The sequence below is a fragment of the Sceloporus occidentalis genome, unplaced genomic scaffold (assembly GCF_023333645.1).
Source record: "Sceloporus occidentalis isolate IW3139 unplaced genomic scaffold, rSceOcc1.0.p SCAF_55, whole genome shotgun sequence".
Lineage (NCBI taxonomy): Eukaryota > Metazoa > Chordata > Lepidosauria > Squamata > Phrynosomatidae > Sceloporus > Sceloporus occidentalis.
In genome coordinates this window covers 2,676,518-2,699,055 of record NW_028317035.1, presented here as the reverse complement: position 1 = coordinate 2,699,055, position 22,538 = coordinate 2,676,518, and the positions used below count along the sequence as shown (strand labels likewise).

Below are 22,538 nucleotides of genomic sequence, written 5' to 3'. Positions count from 1 at the left end.
AGAAATCAGTGAGAGGAAAGGTAAAGGCTTTGTGTCATTTACTTTATTTTAATCTGCATATTTTATTAAAGGCCATATTTTCTCACAGTGAAAAATGAGTGCGGCCCACGCACGTATACAATTCTGATGAAGTGGCCCACTGCAGAAAAAACTTGGACACCCCTGATATATTACATTGTATCATGTGATTTTGACTTGGACATCCATTTGGTTGGGAGAGAATGGAAAAAGAAAATAAAGCTTAACTTGTTAAAGCAACATTGAGTGCAGACACTCACTGTATCTGATATTAATGTGGAGAAAGTCTATGCCTCTTTATAGTTTGATTCTTCTTTTTTACTCACAGAAACCCTGTTTTAATTTAGTGGTACCTGGTGTGACATTTTGTGAGATCAAATGGATTGTACTGAAAAAAATTTAATATACAGTGTCCTCCACCAATATTGGCAGCATTGGTAAATATGAGCAAAGTCTTTGAAAAAGCCTTCTGCTACATAGAGTATTTGGCACCCAGTATCCTGTGTATGCCCCCCCCCTCACAAATTTGTAAACTGGAAAAAAATAGTCTGAAAAACATAATTCATTTATGAATAAATTAAATAAGTTTAAATAAATAGCATTTACTGAACATATATGGTACAGCACAACTCCCATCACTCAGCCAGATACTGACCTGGTAGTCCTCTGCCCCTAGAACTGCCCAGCTGTGCCACCACTGACCCTTTAGCAGGCTGCATGTGCCCCCTCTGCCTATGAAGCAGCCTTTGTGTGCCAACTTGTGTGCCCCTGAAACAGCATGCCTGTGCCACCTCTCCCCCTGAAACAGCCTGCCCGATCCACCTCTGCCTCTGTAGCAGCCTGCCTGTGCCAACTCTGCCCCTGAAGCAGCCTACCTGTGCCAACTCTGCCCCTGAAGCAGCCTACCTGTGCCAACTCTGCCCCTTTAGCAACCTGCCTGTGCTACTTCTGCCCCCTCCTAAACAGCCTGTGGCATTTCTGTCCCATCGGCCCACTGGGCACCCCACTGGGGTGGACCACTTTTATAGAACATCTGGAAAACCCTGTAACCATTGAAATTTCTGATAGTGGGAGATACCTTGCTGATGAAGTATTCCTTGTTGCTATGCTCAGTCTTGCCATGATGTATGATTTTTTACATTAAACTGTTTTCAGCAACCTTACCTTGTCAGTGAGTTTGGCTGTTCCTCACCCAGTTTTATTTCTCCAACACAGCTGATTCTGTTCCAGCTAATGATTGTGTGTGTTTCTCTAAGTGTGAGCTGTTTATAAAGGAAGTGAAGATTGTGGGAAGGTAAAAGGCTACCTTGCTTATAAAGAAATCAGTCTTTCATTATTTGTCTTTTTTTATTTTCTTTACACCTGTGGATGTTTGTTGTAAAGCTGTAATATAATTTTCAAACTCCAGGGGGCAGCACACATATGCACTCAGTCAATGCAGATAGAAAAGCTTATGAATCATACCTTCCAGTGTTCATGCACAACTTAAAAAGACACTCTGCATCAGTATGTGTGATTGAGACAAATGTTTATTTATTTTTTTAATCTTATTAATAGTGATATATGTACATCGGCCTTAACAGAATATACAAAGCTGAATAAATTGCAAAAAAGGAAACAATTACAAGCCCAGTGCCTGCCAGAGGAATATTATGTAATGTGCCATGACCCTCTGACAGGCAAGTGATGAAATAAAACTTTTTTTTTACTCACTAGACTAACTAATGGCCCTCTGCACATACCTACTGTATATTGACCAAAAAGCAAATTAACTAAACTCCATTTTTATAACGAATTTAGAACAAATTCGGATACAGAAGGTTATGGGCGCCTGATGTAAGCTTAAAATCTAATAGGAGGTTGAGGGACTTTGAGACAGAGGGTCAGGGATACTTTGATTTGATTGTAGAGAAGGTCAAATGGAGAAGTCATTTATGCAAAATTAGATTGTTTTCCTAATTTTAGCTAGACATAAATATTGAGATTACCTATTACCGTAGTTACTACTTTCCAGTCTCTCGCTACAGTCACACTGACAATTGGCCCCATCCCTTTCTGATTAACAGTCCCTCCCTAGAGTCACACTGATGAGTGGCCCCGCCCATTTTCTTAAAGCAGCCACATGGCCCAGCAACTCATCTAACAGTAAGTATACCATTAATATTTGGGCTGCTGAAAGTTAGGGGAGGTGGGGGTTAATTTAAGGGCAGTTAAGGTTAATGGGGTGTTTAGGGTTAATTTAGGGCAGCTGTGGTTGATGGGGTCTTAAGGGTTAATTTAGGGGCAGTTATGGTTGATGGGGTCTTTAGGGTTAATTTAGGGGCAGTTAATGGATGGGAGTGATGAGGATCATATACATGGAGAAATACGGTATATTGTGAATTTTGTGGACAGATTCTACAATTCCATTTTAAGAAGAGTAGATAGACTATGCTGGCAGTATTATATAAGAGCATTTATAATCAGTTTATTCATAATGAACAAATGTCTTAGGGTCTCTTCTTTAAAAGTAAATGCACGACTGTAGTTAATGTATGCCTGTCCTCATATCCCCCTTTTCCAGGTGGGATAGTCCTAGGTCATTCTGATCAATGAACAAATCTTAGATACACTGCATTAGAGATTGATGAAACAGAGAAGCAGGGTTGACTGTACATCTACCCCTCCGGTTACTAATGCGGCCGGACACCAAAACTAGGGACACAAGCTTGTATCTAGTTTTTGGTGCTAAGTAGTTTACAAAGAGAAATTTCAACTGCAGAGGCAGTGTGTATGTGTGATACATTGTACGTGTCCAAAATGTAACCCAACCGACAGCCGCAGAATCACCAGGTGACACTACCATATTGAGTTCTAATGTTAATAGCTAGATACCCATAAGTAACTGTGATATGCTGTAAATACTTCTCACCCTTGCAGATGGCCACTGCAGTGTAATAGTACAGATGCATTACTTTCTTACTTTTACACCACATACTTTATGCCAAACCTATTTAATTACACACTGATCTGGCAGAAGCAGAGTTAATAATATAATCAATTTTCAAAGGATTTTGAGATAAAATTCTATATTTTTTGGTTTTTGTAAACACAAATCTCACTCTAAATTTAATTTTGGGAGAGAATGTCTGCAGTGTTATTTTTTGGGCCATATACTAGTTCTATCTGTGAGTGACTGGTTAGCTTGAATGTTTTGCAAAGCCAAAAAGTAGGATTCATTCCTCAGCAGAATTACACGTGAATGATATCAGCTCTACGCAGGCAGAGGGGTGTGTCCGGTGGAATAGCATTTCTTTTCATCTCATTACCATCTAGACGTAAAACCTGTAGCTGGGAGAAGCTGGTGATGTCAACATGCGTGCAGAAGCTTTTGATTGAGAATTCTGTAGAAAGAACAATATGAAAATGTTACAAGTCTCCTAGATATAATACCAACAGCAATCTTACTTTGGAAAAAACACCTTTTGCTGTCCGCTGTTGCACAAGGTTCATGGCCAAGAATGCTTCCCTATCACTAGAGACATAAACAGTAATGTATGGATTCAGGATCTCGACTGCTCTTTCCCTCTTGCTAGACATATTTGCAGGGCAAAATGTTGAAATATTTATGTGGCATGCCTCCTAATTGTCTTGCTTTCTGCAGGTTATTCCTGCTGAGCTCTACTACCTTTCGAGACAGTGGCATTTGGGACCCCAATTCTGACCTTACGATTTATTTCTCCTGTGTCTGGGACACCAGAGAATCCGTACTGTACATGTGCAGTAGTACTGCAGTAGCACTAACTCCCAAGCTCTGACCCCGTCATCCCAATTCATCAAAGGTAGAAGTTGGGAAATATGCTGTAGGAAAGAAATATAAAATATGAATATACGGTGAAAGAGAACCTAATTCTCACGTGAAAAAGGTGTAATAAATGAATAACTACTACTCTCCTTCCTTCATTCCACTACTCAAATAGAACAACAGAGTCTGTTAAACTTTGCTGTCTGCTATCGATGCATTTATTTATGAATGGCAGAACATATTTACCATTATTCCAGCCCCCATATGATAGCCGTGCATTTTATGGAGGGCTGTAATTTGATTCCCTGTGCTATCTTAATCTAGCTTTGGGTAAGAAGAAACAACAACCCCAGTTACGCTCTGCTACCATATTGGCAGATTGAAGAGAGGAAGAGGGAGAAATGTCAGAATATGTACGTAGACACCCCTAAACCAGTGCCAGCAAGGCACTGCTCCTAGCCTCGAGGATGGGCCTGACTTGCAGGTAGCTTGGTCTCTACACTGGCATAATGTGCTTGTTGCGAGCACTGTTGTACTTAAAGGTATTTACAGATCTCAGTGATAAGGTCTCAAAAGAAAAATAAGAAACTGAATTGTCTATTTCTCTAATCTTTCCTCTCAACACAGAGCTATCATGCTTGGCAAGGGTTCTCAGAATATAGATGAGGCCTTCCTAGGCATCATGTTTAAAGAATGCATATGAAAGTACTCATGGGCAAAATACTCTCTTTAAAACATTGTAAGTTGTAAGACTATGGAAACACTTACTGCAATACATGGAATCCTCTTTTGACATAGTGTAACATCAGTATGTCAGTAGAGGGCTCCTAGCATTGAAGTACAACTTTCCAAACCTGGAAGACACAGACGATGGCAGCAGCCTGTTCTATTCATGATCTTGGCAAACCAATGTTTGCTAAGCTGGTGAATATTACAGCGTGGAACTCTGTATAAAAAAAAAATGGAAGTAGAACTGTAGTAGATTTCATTGATGATGAAGCAGTGCTAATAGTTTAACACAAATTAAGGAATATATATACTTAAAAACAGTTGAAATGGGTAGCTCACAATAAAAGTAAATCTGGTTATCTGACTCCAACTTTAGGTAGATTCAGGAGATACTCTATATTTTAAAATTTCTTGTATTTCTATCAATTGTTATAATGTAATGCCCTCCTTATGTAATACAACATAAGGAGGGCATTTCACAAGAAAGGGTCCTGTTAGAACCAGATAATAATCGGGGATAAACTCACAAATAAACAAATACAATAATCTATAGTGTTGCCTAAATATACACTCAGCTTTTATGTGTACTTGGTAGTAGATAGCATTACCTATACCTATTTTCCATGCAAAAGTTTACCAGGATTTTCTCACCCCCAGGTATTTGCATAACATCCTTCTTAACAATCCACATGTATTGAATAGTCGCTGCTAGCCAGGTCCAGCACTGGCCTGCTCAATTGTTTCAGGAGGTCTAACGAGACCCCAGGTGTGGAAGGCGTGTTTTAGGAAGGAAAGCATTTTTTTTTTTTAGGTGAAAAATGCTTATGTATCTTTGGTGGGGCACTAAACTATCCCTTTAAAGAAAAGCCACAAGTTCTGAATTATTTATTTAAAGGATTGAGCAGGTCAAGTGGTGCATATATTTATACCAATACATATACTAACATACTCACATGCACAGAAGTAACAAAAATAGTATTTTATTTGCACATGTGTGGCTATACATAATCTTTTATATACACCTGTGAGAAATGCAATTTTCTTCATGTGGTGGTATGTGGAGTGTAATTTATGGCTCAAATGAAGCTATAACTAGAGAGTTTAAAATTGGCTATGTGACTCCTATGCATCAGATCTATAATGCAAAAATATAAAGAACAAAACATTGCTCCAGAAAAATCTATGCAATGTTGTTGTTGTTGCCTGGACCAGTGTCTAACGTTGTAGGGAAAAGTAGGATTGAAGTTTTAAAATAATTTCCAAGAGCATATAAAATAAATTGCTACATTGTAGATTCCTGATACAGAATGAGTTTTGGTCATTACTTTACCACTCTTACCTTCTATCTGGTTACCCTGCAGGTATAGGTGCTGCAGGTTGGTGTTAACAGGTGGTATACGGTGCAGTTGATTGTAAGACAGGTCCAGTTCCACCAAACTGCTAGTATTGAATGTTGTTCCTGGAACCCCCTCATTGGTGAGTTTATTGTGTGAAATTCTGACATACTGCAGCTTGGGGTGAGCCTTGAAGTAGTCTGCAGGCACTGAGCTCAGGTCATTATACTCTAGGTACACTTGTTCGAGCGAGTCTGGAAGTGTGTCTGGCAATTTACGAAGTTGGTTGTTGCTAAGGTCCAGGTGCACCAGAGATTTCAGCCCTCTTAGGGCACTACCCACCTCGTTAATCTGGTTCTCATGCAGAAATAAGGCAGTAAGATTTTCCAAACCTTCCAAGGCATTAGCAGGTACTCTTGAGATTTGATTGTTGGAGAGATGCAACTCACGCAGTGAACGCGGCAATCCACTGGGTATGCGTGTCAAATTGTTATGCTGCAGGTATAGTCTCTCCAGTCCTCGAAGCTTGGAGAAGATCTTTCTACCCACCTTATCGCTTAATAGTTGGTTCCCATGTAATGCTAGCCACACCAACCCAGTAGCATTATCAAAAGCACCATCTGGAATTGCAGTGATTTGATTGTTTTGGAAATAGGCATATTTGACTCTTGATGGTACATAAGGAAGGTACTTGAGGTTTCGTCCATCACAGTACATTGCCGTAGGATAGCTTGGGGGGCACTCACACTCCTGAGGGCAGTCGCTAACAGAAAGAGATGGGGGAGCGGGATTATAATCATAGGAAGGGCCATAATTATATTGTGGGCTCCGCATATTTGAAAGCCACCAGTAGGAATCATACTCATCTTCATATTGACACCAAGAGACATCCCACAAGGATAAAATAAGGAGGAAAGCAAGGAACTTCATCCTGCAAATTCTGAAATATCATATAGAGATTACCATTTAATACTATCACTTTAAGTATGTTATAGAAAACATAATGGTAAATGTATACGTTAAAATAAAGTTAAGTTAAATAAATTATTTTATAAAGCACTGTACACATGGTCAAGACAATTTAATAAGTTATTTACACATAAAGCAGAGAAATAAGTAATGTGGCTCATGCAAAAGCAGAACTTTGACCTGAACAAGCATTAGATAAGACCTAAAAAACACTAAATAAGAAGGGATCTGTTAGTCACTTACATTTCTAAGTAAACCAACTGGGGTTTGAAATGATCTGTGCAATTTAGGAAAAGACCTGTCAAGGCTGGAGAACTGTGCAGACCTACATTGTATTAAAATCTCAATACACATTTATATTTATGAAAAGGAAGTTTTATAGGTAGGTGAAGACACTACTCATTGCAGAGGTTTATTTGCTAAAGTGAGAATCTATTTAAGCGAAGTAGTTTTAGCTCATTGTCATTACACTTGCAAAATAAGTGTTTAATGTATAGTCCTTCATAAAGAATAAAGTTGATAAGCTGAAGCCACAGCTCCCCCACAAACTATCTGTTTTAGTAAATAAACCGCAACGTGTGCCCTATATAGTTTGGTTTTTTTTGCAAATATTGATATCCCAGTACATGTTTTGTATTTTTCTTTTCTCCAACATAGTCTATAATGCAGGTGATGCATGTAAATGAAAAATCTTTGGAATTATAAACTGGTTATATAAAAGTATTTTCTTATTTAAAATTGGTTATAAAAAAACATTATATGCTCACCAGATGTTTCCTGTATATCCTTTAAATTTTCTTGTCCGTGAAGGCTTCTGTAAACCTAGTTTGGTGTACAAATTTCCACCTGTACTTCTTTGTACTGGAGGCTCTACACAAAGTTGTGTGTGGCAGTGACTCAAAGTCACCTTTCACTTGTATACAATCACTCTTCCTCTCTCTGTCTGCTATGCTCTCTTTCTCTGTTATTTCTTTTTAACTCCCTCCTATGTGTCCTTATGAGGTGTTTATGGAAATTGAGACCTGGGATGAAGATGGAAGTTTTCCTTCAGTCGCCTGCCAAGTACACCCTTTAATTTTTATAACTCCTCCTTCATCCTTGCTTCTCTTGCAGTTAGGGAATTTTTGAAGCTTTGCATGTCACTATTTCAAGTTAAAAATAAAATTGTGCCTATTGTGATGCAGGGGCGTACCTAGAGTATTTGGCACCAAGGATGGATCCTGTATGTGGTACCCCCCCACAAAAATTAATGTTGGCAAGAATTTTTGACAAGTTTATAAACTGTATGTCAACTGGAAAAAAAATAGAAATCTGAAAAAATAAATTAAATACGCTTAAGTAAATAACATTTACTGAACAGATATGGTACAGAATAACCCCCATCACTATATACTGAGCCAGTCATTGATGCCCCTGAAACAGCCTGTCTGTGCCAACTCTGCCCCCCTAAACAGCTTGCCTGTCCCACTTCTGTCCCTAAACACTCACTCATTCAATCATGCACCTTTTCATTCACCTATTCACTCATTCACTCTCCCGCACCCGCACTGGTCCGGGGGCTGGTCAAGCATTACAGGGGCTGCGTAGACGTCTATGCTGCCCGATGGCTGCCTAATGTGGGCCCACAGCTTGCTGCTGTGGCACCTTCGCACTGTGTGAGGAAACTCTATTCCCGGCCAGGGGGAGCACAGTGTGCGAGCTCCACAGTGGTAAGCTGCAGGCCCATGTTAGGTGGCCGTCAGGCCACCGGGCACCCCCCTGATAAGTGGCACCCGCGGCGGACCGCCCCCTTTATTTACTCTACTGATGTGATGTGTAAATTTGTAAGGGTCCTTCTTCAGTTATTTTCCCAAGTTACCTTATGTCACTTATGTGAAGTAGGTTTACTAGTAAAATTTCTGCCAATCCTGTTTTTCTATGCTCAAAAGCAAGCCGAACTGTTGAAGGCATATTTACATAAGACAAACTTGGAGTGCCATGTGTTACCTTACAAATCCTAATCATTTGGAGTGAATTGTCAAGGGCAAAGATTAATGACAACCATGCTAAGCCATACTTACAAGATGGAGTATTCCCAATCTCTAACTGCTAACCTCACTGCAAAGTGAAATTGTGAGATGATTTTCAAGTTATCTTCCTACATCAGCTATGCATTATGCCAGCCATCTTGGTCCCTATTAGAAGCTCACTGGGTTAGGTCTTTAATAGTGCAGACTATAGTTGTTGAAATGTTCAACGCAGACATAGACATATTTATAGTTTGAATTTAACATGTTTCCAGTTTTCAATTCTGCACAGACATTTTTTCTTAACAAACAACTTCATCAATCAGCCATAACATTATGACCACCTGCCTAATATTGTCTAGGTCTCCTTTTTGCTGCCAAAACAGCCCTGGCCCGTTTAGACATGGACTCCACTAGACCTCTGGTATCTAGTATCTGGCACCACGACATTAGCAGCAGCTTCTTTAAGTCCTGTAAATTGCGACATGGGGTCTCCATGGATACATCCTGGAGCCATGTGTTCTCCATTGTATCCATGTGATTCATTACACCAGGCCACCTTCTTCCATTGCTCCATTGTCTAGTTCTTATGCTCACATGTCTAATGTAGGCACCATTTTTGGCAGTGGGCAGGGGTCAGCATAGGCACCCTGACTGGTCTGCGGCTATGCAGCCCCATACGCAACAAACTGTGATGTGCTGTTATTCACTTAACCTGTCAATGGTCATAAAGCATAGCACCAGACATAGAGCAATGGACGTAGGGACCCATAATTGTGGGAGCCTAAGCGGCCCTTTCTCTCCCTCCCTCCTCCTTCAGGTGATAATACAAGTTCATATTGCACTTGCCCAGTATTTTGTTGCAAAACGATCCAAAAAATCATATCTGCCGTCTTTTAAAGGGCTTCTGCCTATATTACATGATGTCACATGAAGTATTAGAGATGCAGACTTCATGTGACAGACATACAATTTTGTAAATTTCTGTGAACCTGCTTAAATGGCATCGGGGATCTCTAATGATTTGTATGCCATAGTTTGAGAACCATCTACCCAAAATATCACATAAACTGAAAAAATGTCAGTTGCAAACAACAGCTCACAAATTTATGGTGTATACATAAAGAGAGGAAAATTGATAGGTTAGTGTGAAATCATACATTTAATGTATAACTACATAAAGAACACCAAATGAACACTTCATTTCACACATGGCAAGTAAATCTGCATATAGCAGCACATAAGAGAGCAGAGTCAAGTGTACTACCAAGGTAATGAACTTTGGGGTGTTGGATAGATAGTAGAAGCTGTCCTTGAGGCCTCACATTAAATGATCAATGATAAAAGCACGTTAGGGATGGCAAATTAACTCCCAGCTATATAATATACTGCAAATATAGTCATCCCCAACACACATTGACCAAATGAAACTGCACAGAAAACTCCTCAAATGCCTTAAGTCTTCTTTCTCTATGCAGAAGTGCATTCTCATTTCAGAGCCTGTGTAGTAAGGAGTCTGATTATATCTACACTACCCTTGATCCTGTGCTTTTTGCGAAAGATCAGCAAAATCAGTCGAGATATGCCGGTAATATGACAGAATACTCACTTAGGTACACAAGAAAAAAATTACATTTATTTTCTGGGATTTAGCTTAATGTATGGAAATTACATTTCCAATGTGGTTAATAGCTATTTTCACACTAGCGAACGTTTATTAGGCTGGCTCACCAGTGAAGCCTGCTGGATATTAGCTTTAAGTGCAGACATATTAAAATAAACACTTTATCTCAGTTTCTGTTTAGGTTTAGTCTTAAGCTAATTTATCTGAGGGCCACCATGAATCATAACATTCCATAAGTAGCAGTGGATAATATAAAAATCATTTTCAACCTGACAAATGCAATGATACATAACCCCCCCCAAGAAAAAACAACTGGTTTAGTGCATAGGACAGGACTTGTGACATTAAAGTAAGTGGATTTTAACACACATAACATCTCGTAAATAGTAAATTTAAAACCATTACCAATATTAGCAACAGAATTTGCTCACCTACTAGTATGTGTATATCTCTTTAATTTTAGTTATTTGCTTTGAAACACGTATTATTATGTATAATTATTTAATACAATTTGCCCCTGATGAATCCCGTGTGTATAAAGTTTATGTGCAGCAAGAGTAATTAGGATTGAAACCCTAGCACTTCAAACTCTCCAATATTACAGCACTAAGGGTCCTGCTAAATATAAAAATTATATAGTATAGATAGTATTGTGTTAAATCCACAGACAAGGCTTATTTGGCCTTAAAGTTAAGGTATTGTGTTATTTACTCTATAATATTTATTTCAAGGATTAGTCGCACTAAATTGTGGCTTCAGGCTTCCCATGTTGAATGACCAAGGATTATGTATGTATGTACATACATATGTTTTTTCATAAAAATGGGCTGCTCAGTCTGAAATGCTCGGGCCTATTTTTTGTCCCAGTCCGGGCCTGAGTGAAGGACTAGAGTTTTTTAAAGGTAATATCAGTTTCAAGTATTACTTGATTTCACATTCTGCCATATTAAACATGAAAGCATGTGAAAAGTCTGTGCTAATAAAGATAGATAGCACAAGAAACATTTTAGTCAATTAAGCTGATTTAAAAAGAAGATTTGGGATTATTTCTGCATTATGAAATGGAAATACTGCAGAGACAGCTGGATGCCTTTAGGTGGAGAGAATGTTACCATTTTAAACGTCTGATTTCAACAGCAGTCTGGTAAAACATTTAAGCAGGTTCTTCAGAAAGAAAATAAACACGGTCAGGTCATCCAGTAGTACAAATTATTCTAGCATGGCTCACTGCAAGACAAAGTGCCCAACAAACATTGCTTTAGTTTAAAAGGGAACTCATAGTCCCAACCCATAGACTTTAAGTGGGACTGCGATCTTCACTATATTTCTTTGTTGTCCTGCAAAATACCCTTTATACTACTATTCATAAAGCACATATGACAGTTTACTACCTCTACATATTTCTAAGGGAACTCATAGCAGAAGTGATAATATCACACCTTAACGTGTAAAAACATCTTAATCTATACCAGACGCAAAAGAACAAGACGGATGTTCTAACAGCTTTTTTTTTTTCCTTATCAGAGACTGTGACCCCAACAGAGCAAAGCCTGTCAGGTATATATATATAACCTGTTCATAGTATTCTAATGTAAACTGGCACAGGTATAATGTATATCCTTGTTGGGCCCTCTAAGATTTGGGCATTTCAAGATCCACTATTCTCTTGCATTTCAGAGGCTATGTTTGTACCACGAAAGAGGTAACTCTGCTGTGGGGAGTTAGACCAAAGGAGAAGTTGTTGAAATTGAATTCAGTGGAAAAATGAATTCCGACAGAGGAAGTACAGAGCAAATGCTCTGAAAAATACCCCTCATCTTATAATCGGGGTCGTCTTATAATCAGACGTCAAATAGGTCTGACTATGGGACGACTAAGATCCAGATCCCCCGCAGCTGCAGGGGACCTGGATCCTCCTGTCTCCCCCCCCCCCCGCCCCACTTAACGGTACCTCTGAGTCCCCGGTGTGTAGCTGGGGCAGCGTGTAGATGTCTACGTGATTCGCGTAGACAACTTCCGCTGCAGCAGGAATGAGGTGTGTCTAGCAGCGGGGGTTGTCTGCGTCCATCGCTCAGACCTTCCCCGGCTGTCAGAGATCATAGGGGGTCAAAATCATGAGATCATGGGGCACAGTGGCATATAGGGGTTATAAAGCATTTCTTTGGCAGATGTGCATAACTGGGGGGCAGGTTGGAAAATAGAAGGAAATAAAACCAATATATTTTTCTCAATCATAGCTTTTATTAAAAAAAAATAGTTTACATGAATTAACATTTACCGGTAAAACTTTTTTCCTATAGGGTCGTCTTATATTAAGGCTTTTTCTTTTTTTCCTAAATTAATATTCAGATTTGGGGGGTCGTCTTATAATCGAGCAAATACGGTATATTGTTGTTCTCTGAATATCGAGTCAGAGAAATTGCTGCTCTATCCTAGGTATCTGCAGAATGAAACACATTGAACTAGAGACAGTTTAAAAGATTGTGTAAAGTATTGTAACTACTCTATGGAAAATAAGGTATGTGGTTTTGGACACACAATACTGGACAGGAGATAAGGCTTTACCCTCAAAAGACAGAATCTGTTTTTGTTGACCACCACTAGCCTCTAGTCCTGTGTAGAGTAGTACATTTTTTGGAAGACTTATTTACTGACCTATCATCTACTTCGATTGTCTGACAACATTACCTCCCCCGGGTTAGCCCCCCCATATTAAATTTTTTTACAAAAGATCATGGCATTTGTTAGATCTTTGTTAGATCAGGTTTGATCAACTGTTTTTTTCGTTAGATCTACTCTAAAATAAGCAATATTAACAATCTTTTTCAGGGGGGGCTAACCCGTAGCCAGCCCCCCCTCAACAAAAATTTCAACAAAATGTTACTGATTATGATAGCTCTACGTTTGATCAGACAAAATTTTTGTTAGATCTAGTCTAATTACTGAGATATTGCATATTTAATGAGGGGGGGCTGGCCCCCCCTCAACTGAAATTTGGATTTTTTTTAATGGATCTTGGTAGATATTCATTAGATCAGGTTAGATCAACTGTTTTTTTCGTTAGATCTACCACGCAGGAGGCGGTATTCACAATCCTATTTTGTGTGCGGGGGATGGGTATACATACGGTCTGGCCCCCCCTCAACTGAAATTTGGATTTTTTTTAATGGATCTTGGTAGATATTCGTTAGATCAGGTTAGATCAACATTTTTTTTCGTTAGATCTACCACGCAGGAGGCGGTATTCACAATCCTATTTTGTGTGCGGGGGATGGGTATACATACGGTCTGGCCCCCCTCAACTGAAATTTGGATTTTTTTTTTTATGGATCTTGGTAGATATTCGTTAGATCAGGTTAGATCAACAGTTTTTTTCGTTAGATCTACCACGCAGGAGGCGGTATTCACAATCCTATTTTAGGGTAAATCACAATTTTTATTCAGTTTTGGTAGTTCAAAGAGGGGGGGGGAGAACAGAAGGAAAAAAGGGAAGAGGGAAGGTACAAGTCAAAAATACACAACATCCATGAGGTATCCCCATACAATGCATGAGATAAATAGCAACAGTAGGAATGGCGAGCAATCGATGTCTTAAGCTCACGACATGGCGCGCATTCCAAACCAACAATAATGGCCCAGCACACCGAGGAAGCGGCCAGAGAGGACGCAGAGGGGCGAAGGTAATAGAGAAAGCGCGGCAATGGAAACGCACCCTAGGACACAGGCTCAAGTGGAGACCTGGCACATATAAAGCACCAGACACATAGAGGCAAGGACAAAGAACGAGGAGGAGAATATGGGTAGGGAAGATAACGGGGAACAGGGGGAGGGAGAGAAAAGAAGAAGGAGGAGGAAGAAAGGGAAAAGAAAAAAAAAAAAAAAAAAAAGGGAAGGGGGGGTAGGGAAAGAAAGAAAAAAGAGAAGGAAGAGAAGCGCGCAAGAGGGAGGGGGAAGGTCTAAGCCAAGAGGGGGCGGATAAGAGGACCAGACACAAACTCCAACCAATAGAACCAGGTGGACCTGTAGCGCTCAGTCGCCCCAGTTGCCAAGAGATGTAATTCCTCAAAAATCCGTATCCGCTCCACGCGGAGTACCCACTCCTGAAAAGAAGGTGGATCAGGGCTACCCCAGTGTAGGGGTACCAGAGCCTTCGCCGCAGTCAGGAGATGACGCAACACAGACCGGAAAAAACTACACAGCTGGGCATAACGGAACCTATCCAGTAGGGAAGGAGGCGAGCAGACAGCCAATTGCGTTAGGGGCTTAAGACCACCCACGGACAGGAAGGATTGGATCGTCGGACCCACAGCAGGGCTGGAGGCCGGGAAGAGGTCGCAGCCCATCCCGGGTGGAAAATCAGGATTGTCCCGGACCGGAGTCAATGGAGAGGGGACAGAGGAGAGCCTCGTCTTCCGCACGATCTGGTGCCAGACGCCGAGGGTGGCCCGGATGAAAGGGTGCGGTAGGGATAACGTACGAGCCGTTGGAATCGAGAGCCAGGGCAAGCCCTTCATGGGGAGGCCAAGCAAGGCCGCCTCGGCAGAGACCCACTGCTTGTGGGCGGGGCTGTGAGACCACTCCAAGACCCGAAGCAGATGGCAGGCCCTGTAGTAAGAGCGGGGGCAGGGCAAAGCCAGGCCCCCAGCAGCCTTGGGGAGGATCAGGGTAGCAAAGCGAACCCGAGGGTTCCGCGAACCCCACACAAATCGCAGAAAGACAGACCGTAGCGTATCAAAAAAGGAGGGAGGTATCGCGATAGGGAGGGTCTGGAAGAGATACAAGAGACGAGGCATAATGTTCATTTTGATCGTGTTAATCCGGCCAGTCCAGGAGATCGCCAAGTTCTTCCAGGAGAGTAAATCAGCCTGGAGTCGCGCTAGTAAAGGCGAAAAATTATAATGGAAAAGCTGGGAGAAATCAGGAGAGAGCCACGTCCCGAGATACTTTATTTTGGGGCTACGCCAGGCAAAGGGGAAAGAAGCCCCCAGGGAGAGAGCCTCCTCCTGAGGCAGAGTAACATTAAGAATTTCCGATTTAGAGGCGTTGAGCTTGAAATTAGCGAGAGCGCCATACGTCGAGAACTCCCGAAAGGAGAACGGGGAGGGTGAGTCGCGGACGGGTGATGACAAACAGAAGGTCGTCGGCGTATCCCAAAACCTTGTGGTGCGCGGACCCCAACTGGAGCCCACAGATATCAGAATGCAACCTGATGGCCTGGAGGAAGGGCTCAAGGGAGAGCACAAAGAGTAGCGGGGATAGTGGGCAACCCTGGCGAGTGCCATTACGAATAGCAAAAGGATCTGAGAAAAAGCCATTGACCTGGACACGAGCCATGGGAGTGGAGTATAGAGACCGAATCCAAGTCAGAAGACCAGGGCCAAAACCCATGTGGGCCAGAGTGGACAACATAAAAGGCCAGTGCACCCTGTCAAAGGCCTTCTCCGCATCAGTGGAAAGTAGAATAGTCGGGGTAGAGGTGTGTTTAGCAGAATGTATAAGCGTGAGGGCACGGATAGTGCTATCCCTGGCCTCACGACCAGGGATAAAACCAGTCTGGTCAGGATGTACTAACGAAGACATAAAAGGTTTGATCCTGTTCGCAAGGATTTTAGCGAACAGCTTCAAATCCGTGTTCAACAGGGAGATGGGACGGTAACTGCTGCAAAGTTCAAGATCCGTGCCCTCTTTAGGGATCAGAGCGATGGAGGCTGCGAGAGTATGGTCATGAACGCGACCCCCCTGTAAGATAGAGTTAAAAGCAGCCACTAAGCGAGGGCCTAAAATGTCCCGGAACACAGAGTAATACCGCAACGGAAGCCCATCCGGACCAGGGCATTTGCCAGAGGGGGAGGACTTAAGCGCCAACCCGAGTTCAGACACAGTGATTGGGGAGTCAAGAAGAGCCGCGTCATCCGCGGTGATCTTCTTCCGCAGCGTAGAATCCAGATACGAATTAATGGCCGCCAAGTCATTAGCGGAAGGTGGGGCAGTGGGGTCTGGGCGAAGGTTGTAGAGGCCTTCGTAATAGCTCCGAAAACAATGGGATATATCCAAAGGATGAGAGAGGGTCCGGTTACCGGAGGAGCGCACCCCAGCGATATAAGTAGGCTTCCGAACCGCTCGCAGGGCCCTAGCTAAGTACTTCCCGGGTTTATCCCCATGCTCATAAAACAATGCCCTGGTTTTCAACAGGGAACGATGCATCCTACCGTTGAGGATAGAGGCAAGTTCCCCCCGGAGAGTCAAGAGATGCTGCAAGTCGCTTCCTGATAAGGAGGCTTTATGAGCCTGTTCAGCTGCGGTGATCTGGGCATAGAGCTGATCGATCCGCTCCGTCTCAAGGCGCTTGCGCCGAGAGCAAGCACTGATAAAATGTCCCCGAAGGACACATTTGTGGGCTTCCCAAACGGTCAGCAAAGGAGTCTCCGCGGGTAGATTTTCCTCAAAATAGCGCTGGAGGACCTGGGAAGCTTCGGCGCAAGCCAAGTCGTCCGACAGGAGGGACTCGTTTAACCGCCAGGAGCGCGCAGGGGGCCGGGAAAGGGAAGAGGCTAAGGAAATAGAAACAGGGGCATGATCCGACCAGGTCACCGTTCCAATAGAGGAGCGACGTAGAAGTGAGGCAAAATGGCAAGGAAGGAAAAAATAATCAAGACGGGAATAGGAACCATGTGGAGTGGAATAGAAGGTATAGTCCCTGTCAGTGGGATGAAGAGCCCTCCAGCAGTCCACCAACTTGTGTGCCGTGAGGAGAGAGACGATCTTCCGCAAAACGTGGCGGGGAGTCCGCGTGGTGCCCGTAGAAGTGTCAAGGGAGGGATACAAAGCAACGTTAAAATCCCCACCCAGCACAAGGATCCCAGACTGGAAGCCAGAGAGCACCCGGAGGACGGCACGCAAAACAGTATGTTGTCCCCGGTTGGGAAGATAGACATTAGCAAACGTGTAAGCAAGAATCGACCCTCCGGGTCAGCCCTCGTGTCCAAAACCTGGAAAGGGACACGGGCAGAAAAAAGAATCGCCACCCCCTTGGTCTTGGCCGTCGGATTATTGCCAAAGAAGCCAGAGGGATACGAGCGGCACGAAAGCTTAGGGGCCCGCGGGCCATGAAAGTGAGTCTCCTGGACGAAGGCAACATCCACCCGGTCCCTCCGCAGATCCCTGAACAGAGAAGATCGCTTCTCAGGGGTGTTAAGGCCGTGGGCGTTAATAGAGAACAGAAGGAGCGGACTGTGCGCTGGTGAAGACATGACAAAGAGAGAAGTGGACCAAGGAGGGCAAGAGAAAGCGCAGGGGGGGGAGAAAGAGCAAAGGGAAAAAGGGAAGAGAAGGAGAGAAAGAAAAGAAAAAAAAAAAAAAAGGGGGGGGGAAGGATGAAGAAAAAGGAGGACCAGGAGGGAGGGAAGGGACAGAAGGGAACAGGAAGGGCAAAGAGCAATGAGAGGGAGGGGATAGGGTAGGGAAGACACACACTACGCCAGACGGGCAATACAAACCCGACAATACTACGGCGTCACCGTGTAGGGGAAGAGTCAACCGCGACAGAGAGGCCAAAGGAGAAACAAACCAGAACAGGTAACAAGAACGAAAAAGAAAACAAGAGAACCAAAGGCGGGCCGCCGCCCGCACACTCCGCAAAGAGGCGTAAAAAACAGCGGAGAATAGCCGCAAAGGCTGACAGGATAGGCCCAGAGCCTACTCCGGGGAGCTCAGAAGCACACCAAAAACCGTAAGATAGCGAACGGTACAAAAAAAAAATAAAAAAATATATATATATATATATACAGATACCCCGTCATACAATAGCATACGCGGCATGAGGAGGATTCACCGCAGGTGAACGGCAGTACACAATATGAGACGAGGAACTAGCACAGATCCACAGTCCACAATACATTCAATATGATACATGACACGAGCCTAGGTACGTAACATACATATGTAGAGGGTATAAATGTGAGCAAATGAGCAGAGATAGTGAACGGCGCAAAAAAAAAAAAAAAAAAAATATAGACACCCCGTCATACAGTAGCATACGCGGCATGAGGAGGATTCACCGCAGGTGAACGGCAGTACACAATATGAGACGAGGAACTAGCACAGATCCACAGTCCACAATACATTCAATATGATACATGACACGAGCCTAGGTACGAAACATACATATGTAGAGGGTATAAATGTGAGCAAATGAGCAGAGATAGTGAACGGCGCAAAAAAAAAAATAAAAAAATATAGATACCCCGTCATACAGTAGCATACGCGGCATGAGGAGGATTCACCGCAGGTGAACGGCAGTACACAATATGAGACGAGGAACTAGCACAGATCCACAGTCCACAATACATTCAATATGATACATGACACGAGCCTAGGTACGTAACATACATATGTAGAGGGTAGAAATGTGAGCAAATGAGCAGAGATAGTGAACGGCGCAAAAAATAATAATAAAATAAATAAATAAATAAATAAATAAAAAATAAAAAAAAACCTTTAGACCCCCCACCCGGAACCCCCCCAGAGCCCATCGAGAACCCCCCCTAGCAACCAAGTAGCAAACCACAAGAGACATACAAGGAGCTCCAGCAAAGGAGCACCAACAGATAGATGGGCAGAATCATAGGAGGCAGGCAAATGTAGGGGAGGCAGGATCAGGCCGGGCAAAGGCGGGGCAGAGAGCCACGTCAAATGGGTAGAACATAAGCCCAGCCGAGGGATTGCGGTCCATGACATGAGCAGAGGAACCCAATATAATGAACGGCGCAGAAAACAAAACAAAAACAAAACAAAACAAAAAAAAAAACAAACCCCCCCCATACCATAGCATACGAGACAATAAAATAAAATTAATATAAACCCCTTAGACCCCCCCACCCGGAACTGTCCCCCCCCCCCCCAGCACGTAAGAATAGAACCAGATGGGCTGAATCATATGAAGCAGCCAAATGTAGGGGAGGCAGTATCAGGCCGGGCAAAGACAAGGCAGAGAGCCGTATCAAAGGCAGATCATAAGCCCAGCCGAGGGATTGCGGTCACAGCAGACAGCAGGCAGAGAAAAAAAAAAAAAAAAAAAAAAAAAAAATTAATAAGAATAATGCAAAGCAACAACAAAAATAATAACATGTAAGGTACATAACGGTTGTGCGTTGGCAGGCAGCGATGTCTGGAAACGACATGCGCTAACCACCGGAGTGAGAGGCAGGGCATCTATTCCTCTATAGGACCCAAGCGTCGGGAAACCGAGACCGGCGATGGACGTGGAGAAGAGTCTCGAAGAGAACCACGGGTAGGGCCGGCACGGGGACGCCCGCGAGGGCGAGGTGGTAGATCCAGACGCCGTCCCGGGGTGACAGCAGAGTCGGCCCAGTCGGAGATCTGCACATCTGGGAGATCCAAAAAACGCGGAACGTCAGGGACGTCATCGTAATGCCGGATGGTGAGCGGCCCGCTCCCGTGTCGGATCACCAAGGCAAAGGGGTAGCTCCATCTGTAAGGGATAGAGAGCCTCTGCAATGCTGAAGTCAGGGGGCGTAGGGCCCTCCGGGCCTGCAGGGTCAGGTCAGAAAGATCCTGAAAGAAGGATACCCGGTGACCGTTCAACTGCCAGGTGCCCACCTCCCTCGCATGAGCCATGATTGCCTCCTTAAGCCGAAAATCCGTCAGATGACAGATGATGTCTCTCGGTGGGGCCCCCGGGCCGCCGCGCTGCCGGAGAGCGCGGTGCGCTCTATCAACGGGAAGCGGTGTGTCAGGTGCGCGGTTCAGGAGGTCGTTGAAGAGGCCCATCAGGAGAGCCGGGATATCCTCAGGGGCGTCAGACTCGGGGACTCCCCGCACACGGACATTCTGGCGCCGACCCCGGTTGTCCATGTCCTCAACACGGCGGCGGAGGTCCCTCAAGTACCGTGCATGGCGATCGCTCTCAAGTTGAGCAGAGGACACAATACGGTGCTGTTGGGCCTTCGATTCCTCCAAGGCCAGGACCCTCTGCTCCAGGGAGGACAGGTCCGCTCGAAGCACCGACACCTCGTCCCGGACCACCTGTCGGAGTTCGGTAATGAGCAGGGAGAAGTCCGACTTCCAAGGCGCCGATTGGAACAATTGAAGTACCTCCGGTGGGTGAGATGCGGAAGGTAAGTGCGCGAGCGAGGCGGATTCCTCCGCGGACGAAGAGCTGGCCGGAGATGCAGCCTCGTGCGCGCTTGAGGCCCTTGAGCCCCGCGTGGTCAGGTCGGCCGGGGTGCCAAAATATTCCCGGAGGGAAGATGTGGAGGACCGAGGTCGACCCCCGGGGGTCGAGGAGTCAGATCCCGACTTTTTGGAGCGACCCATAATGGGCATGCGGCTATGCGGCGGCGGGTAAGTGCAGGCGGCGGCGGAGCAGTCAGCTCAAGCGGCCATCTCTCTCGGCGGTCAGACACGCCCCCCACAATCCTATTTTGTGTGCGGGTAATGGGTATACATAGGGTCTGGCCCCCCTCAACTGAAATTTGGATTTTTTTTAATGGATCTTGGTAGATATTCGTTAGATCAGGTTAGATCAACTGTTTTTTTCGTTAGATCTACCACGCAGGAGGCGGTATTCACAATCCTATTTTGTGTGCGGGGGATGGGTACACATAGGGTCTGGCCCCCCTCAACTGAAATTTGGATTTTTTTTTTATGGATCTTGGTAGATATGCGTTAGATCAGGTTAGATCAACAGTTTTTTTTCGTTAGATCTACCACGCAGGAGGTGGTATTCACAATCCTATTTTGTGTGCGGGTAATGGGTATACATAGGGGCTGAAAAAATGTTCCGAATTCCATGGAACAGAGGTAGAGCTCAGCGGGATAGAGCCTCCAAATCGTGACTGTACTGCATTAATCGAGACAGTTGAGAGGTATGCACCTGTGGCTTGATGTGCAAATGAACAGGCATGGATATGTAAAATCAAAAGAAGATTGTGAGTAGATAGATCTAACGAAAAAAACAGTTGATCTAACCTGATCTAACGAAGATCTACCAAGATCCATAAAAAAAAATCCAAATTTAAGTTGAGGGGGAGCCAGACCCTATGTATACCCATTACCCGCACACAAAATAGGATTGTGAATACCGCCTCCTGCGTGGTAGATCTAACGAGAAAAACTGTTGATCTAACCTGATCTAACGAATATCTACCAAGATCCATTAAAAAAAATCCAAATTTCAGTTGAGGGGGGGCCAGACCCTATGTATACCCATCCCCCGCACACAAAATAGGATTGTGAATACCGCCTCCTGCGTGGTAGATCTAACGAAAAAAACAGTTGATCTAACCTGATCTAACGAATATCTACCAAGATCCATTAAAAAAAATCAAAATTTCAGTTGAGGGGGGCCAGACCGTATGTATACCCATCCCCTGCACACAAAATAGGATTGTGAATACCGCCTCCTGCGTGGTAGATCTAACAAAAAAAACTGTTGCTCTAACCTGATCTAACGAATATCTACCAAGATCCATAAAAAAAATCCAAATTTCAGTTGAGGGGGGGCCAGACCGTATGTATACCCATCCCCTGCACACAAAATAGGATTGTGAATACCGCCTCCTGCGTGGTAGATCTAACGAAAAAAACAGTTGATCTAACCTGATCTAACGAATATCTACCAAGATCCATTAAAAAAAATCCAAATTTCAGTTGAGGGGGGGCCAGCCCCCCTCATTAAATATGCAATATCTCAGTAATTAGACTAGATCTAACAAAAATTTTGTCTGATCAAACCTGATCTAACGTAGAGCTATCATAATCAGTAACATTTTGTTGAAATTTTTGTTGAGGGGGGGCTGGCTACGGGTTAGCCCCCCTGAAAAAGATTGTTAATGTTGCCTATTTTAGAGTAGATCTAACGAAAAAAACAGTTGATCAAACCTGATCTAACAAAGATCTAACAAATGCCATGATCTTTTGTAAAAAAATTTAATATGGGGGGGCTAACCCGGGGGAGGTGACAACATTACCCATGCTTCGGTGTATATATATTTATATATATATATTTTATATCTGGAATATGCAAGTGTGTTTAGGTATGAATGTATCTAAAT

General features: G+C 43.6%; 1 protein-coding gene across 1 annotated transcript; it reads right to left on the bottom strand.

The window, feature by feature from the left end:
• Positions 1–3,249: 3,249 nt before the first annotated feature.
• Positions 3,250–6,795, bottom strand: LOC149287921 (fibromodulin-like). The gene is made up of 2 exons (XM_089492336.1): positions 5,871–6,795; positions 3,250–3,401 (listed from the first exon to the last, which is right to left on the bottom strand). The coding sequence occupies exons 1-2, from the start codon at positions 6,793–6,795 to the stop codon at positions 3,250–3,252; spliced, it is 1,077 nt and encodes a 358-aa protein (XP_089348462.1).
• Positions 6,796–22,538: the final 15,743 nt, after the last annotated feature.

What these genes read in the sequence shown, in the direction of transcription:
- LOC149287921 (XM_089492336.1), bottom strand. Translation starts at nt 6,795, where the DNA reads ATGAAGTTCCTTGCTTTCCTCCTTATTTTATCCTTGTGGGATGTCTCT. An exon ending in GCAGGGTAACCAGATAGAAG is followed by an intron (nt 3,402 to 5,870) that starts GTAAGAGTGGTA and finishes TTCTTTCTACAG; the next exon opens with AATTCTCAATCAAAAGCTTC.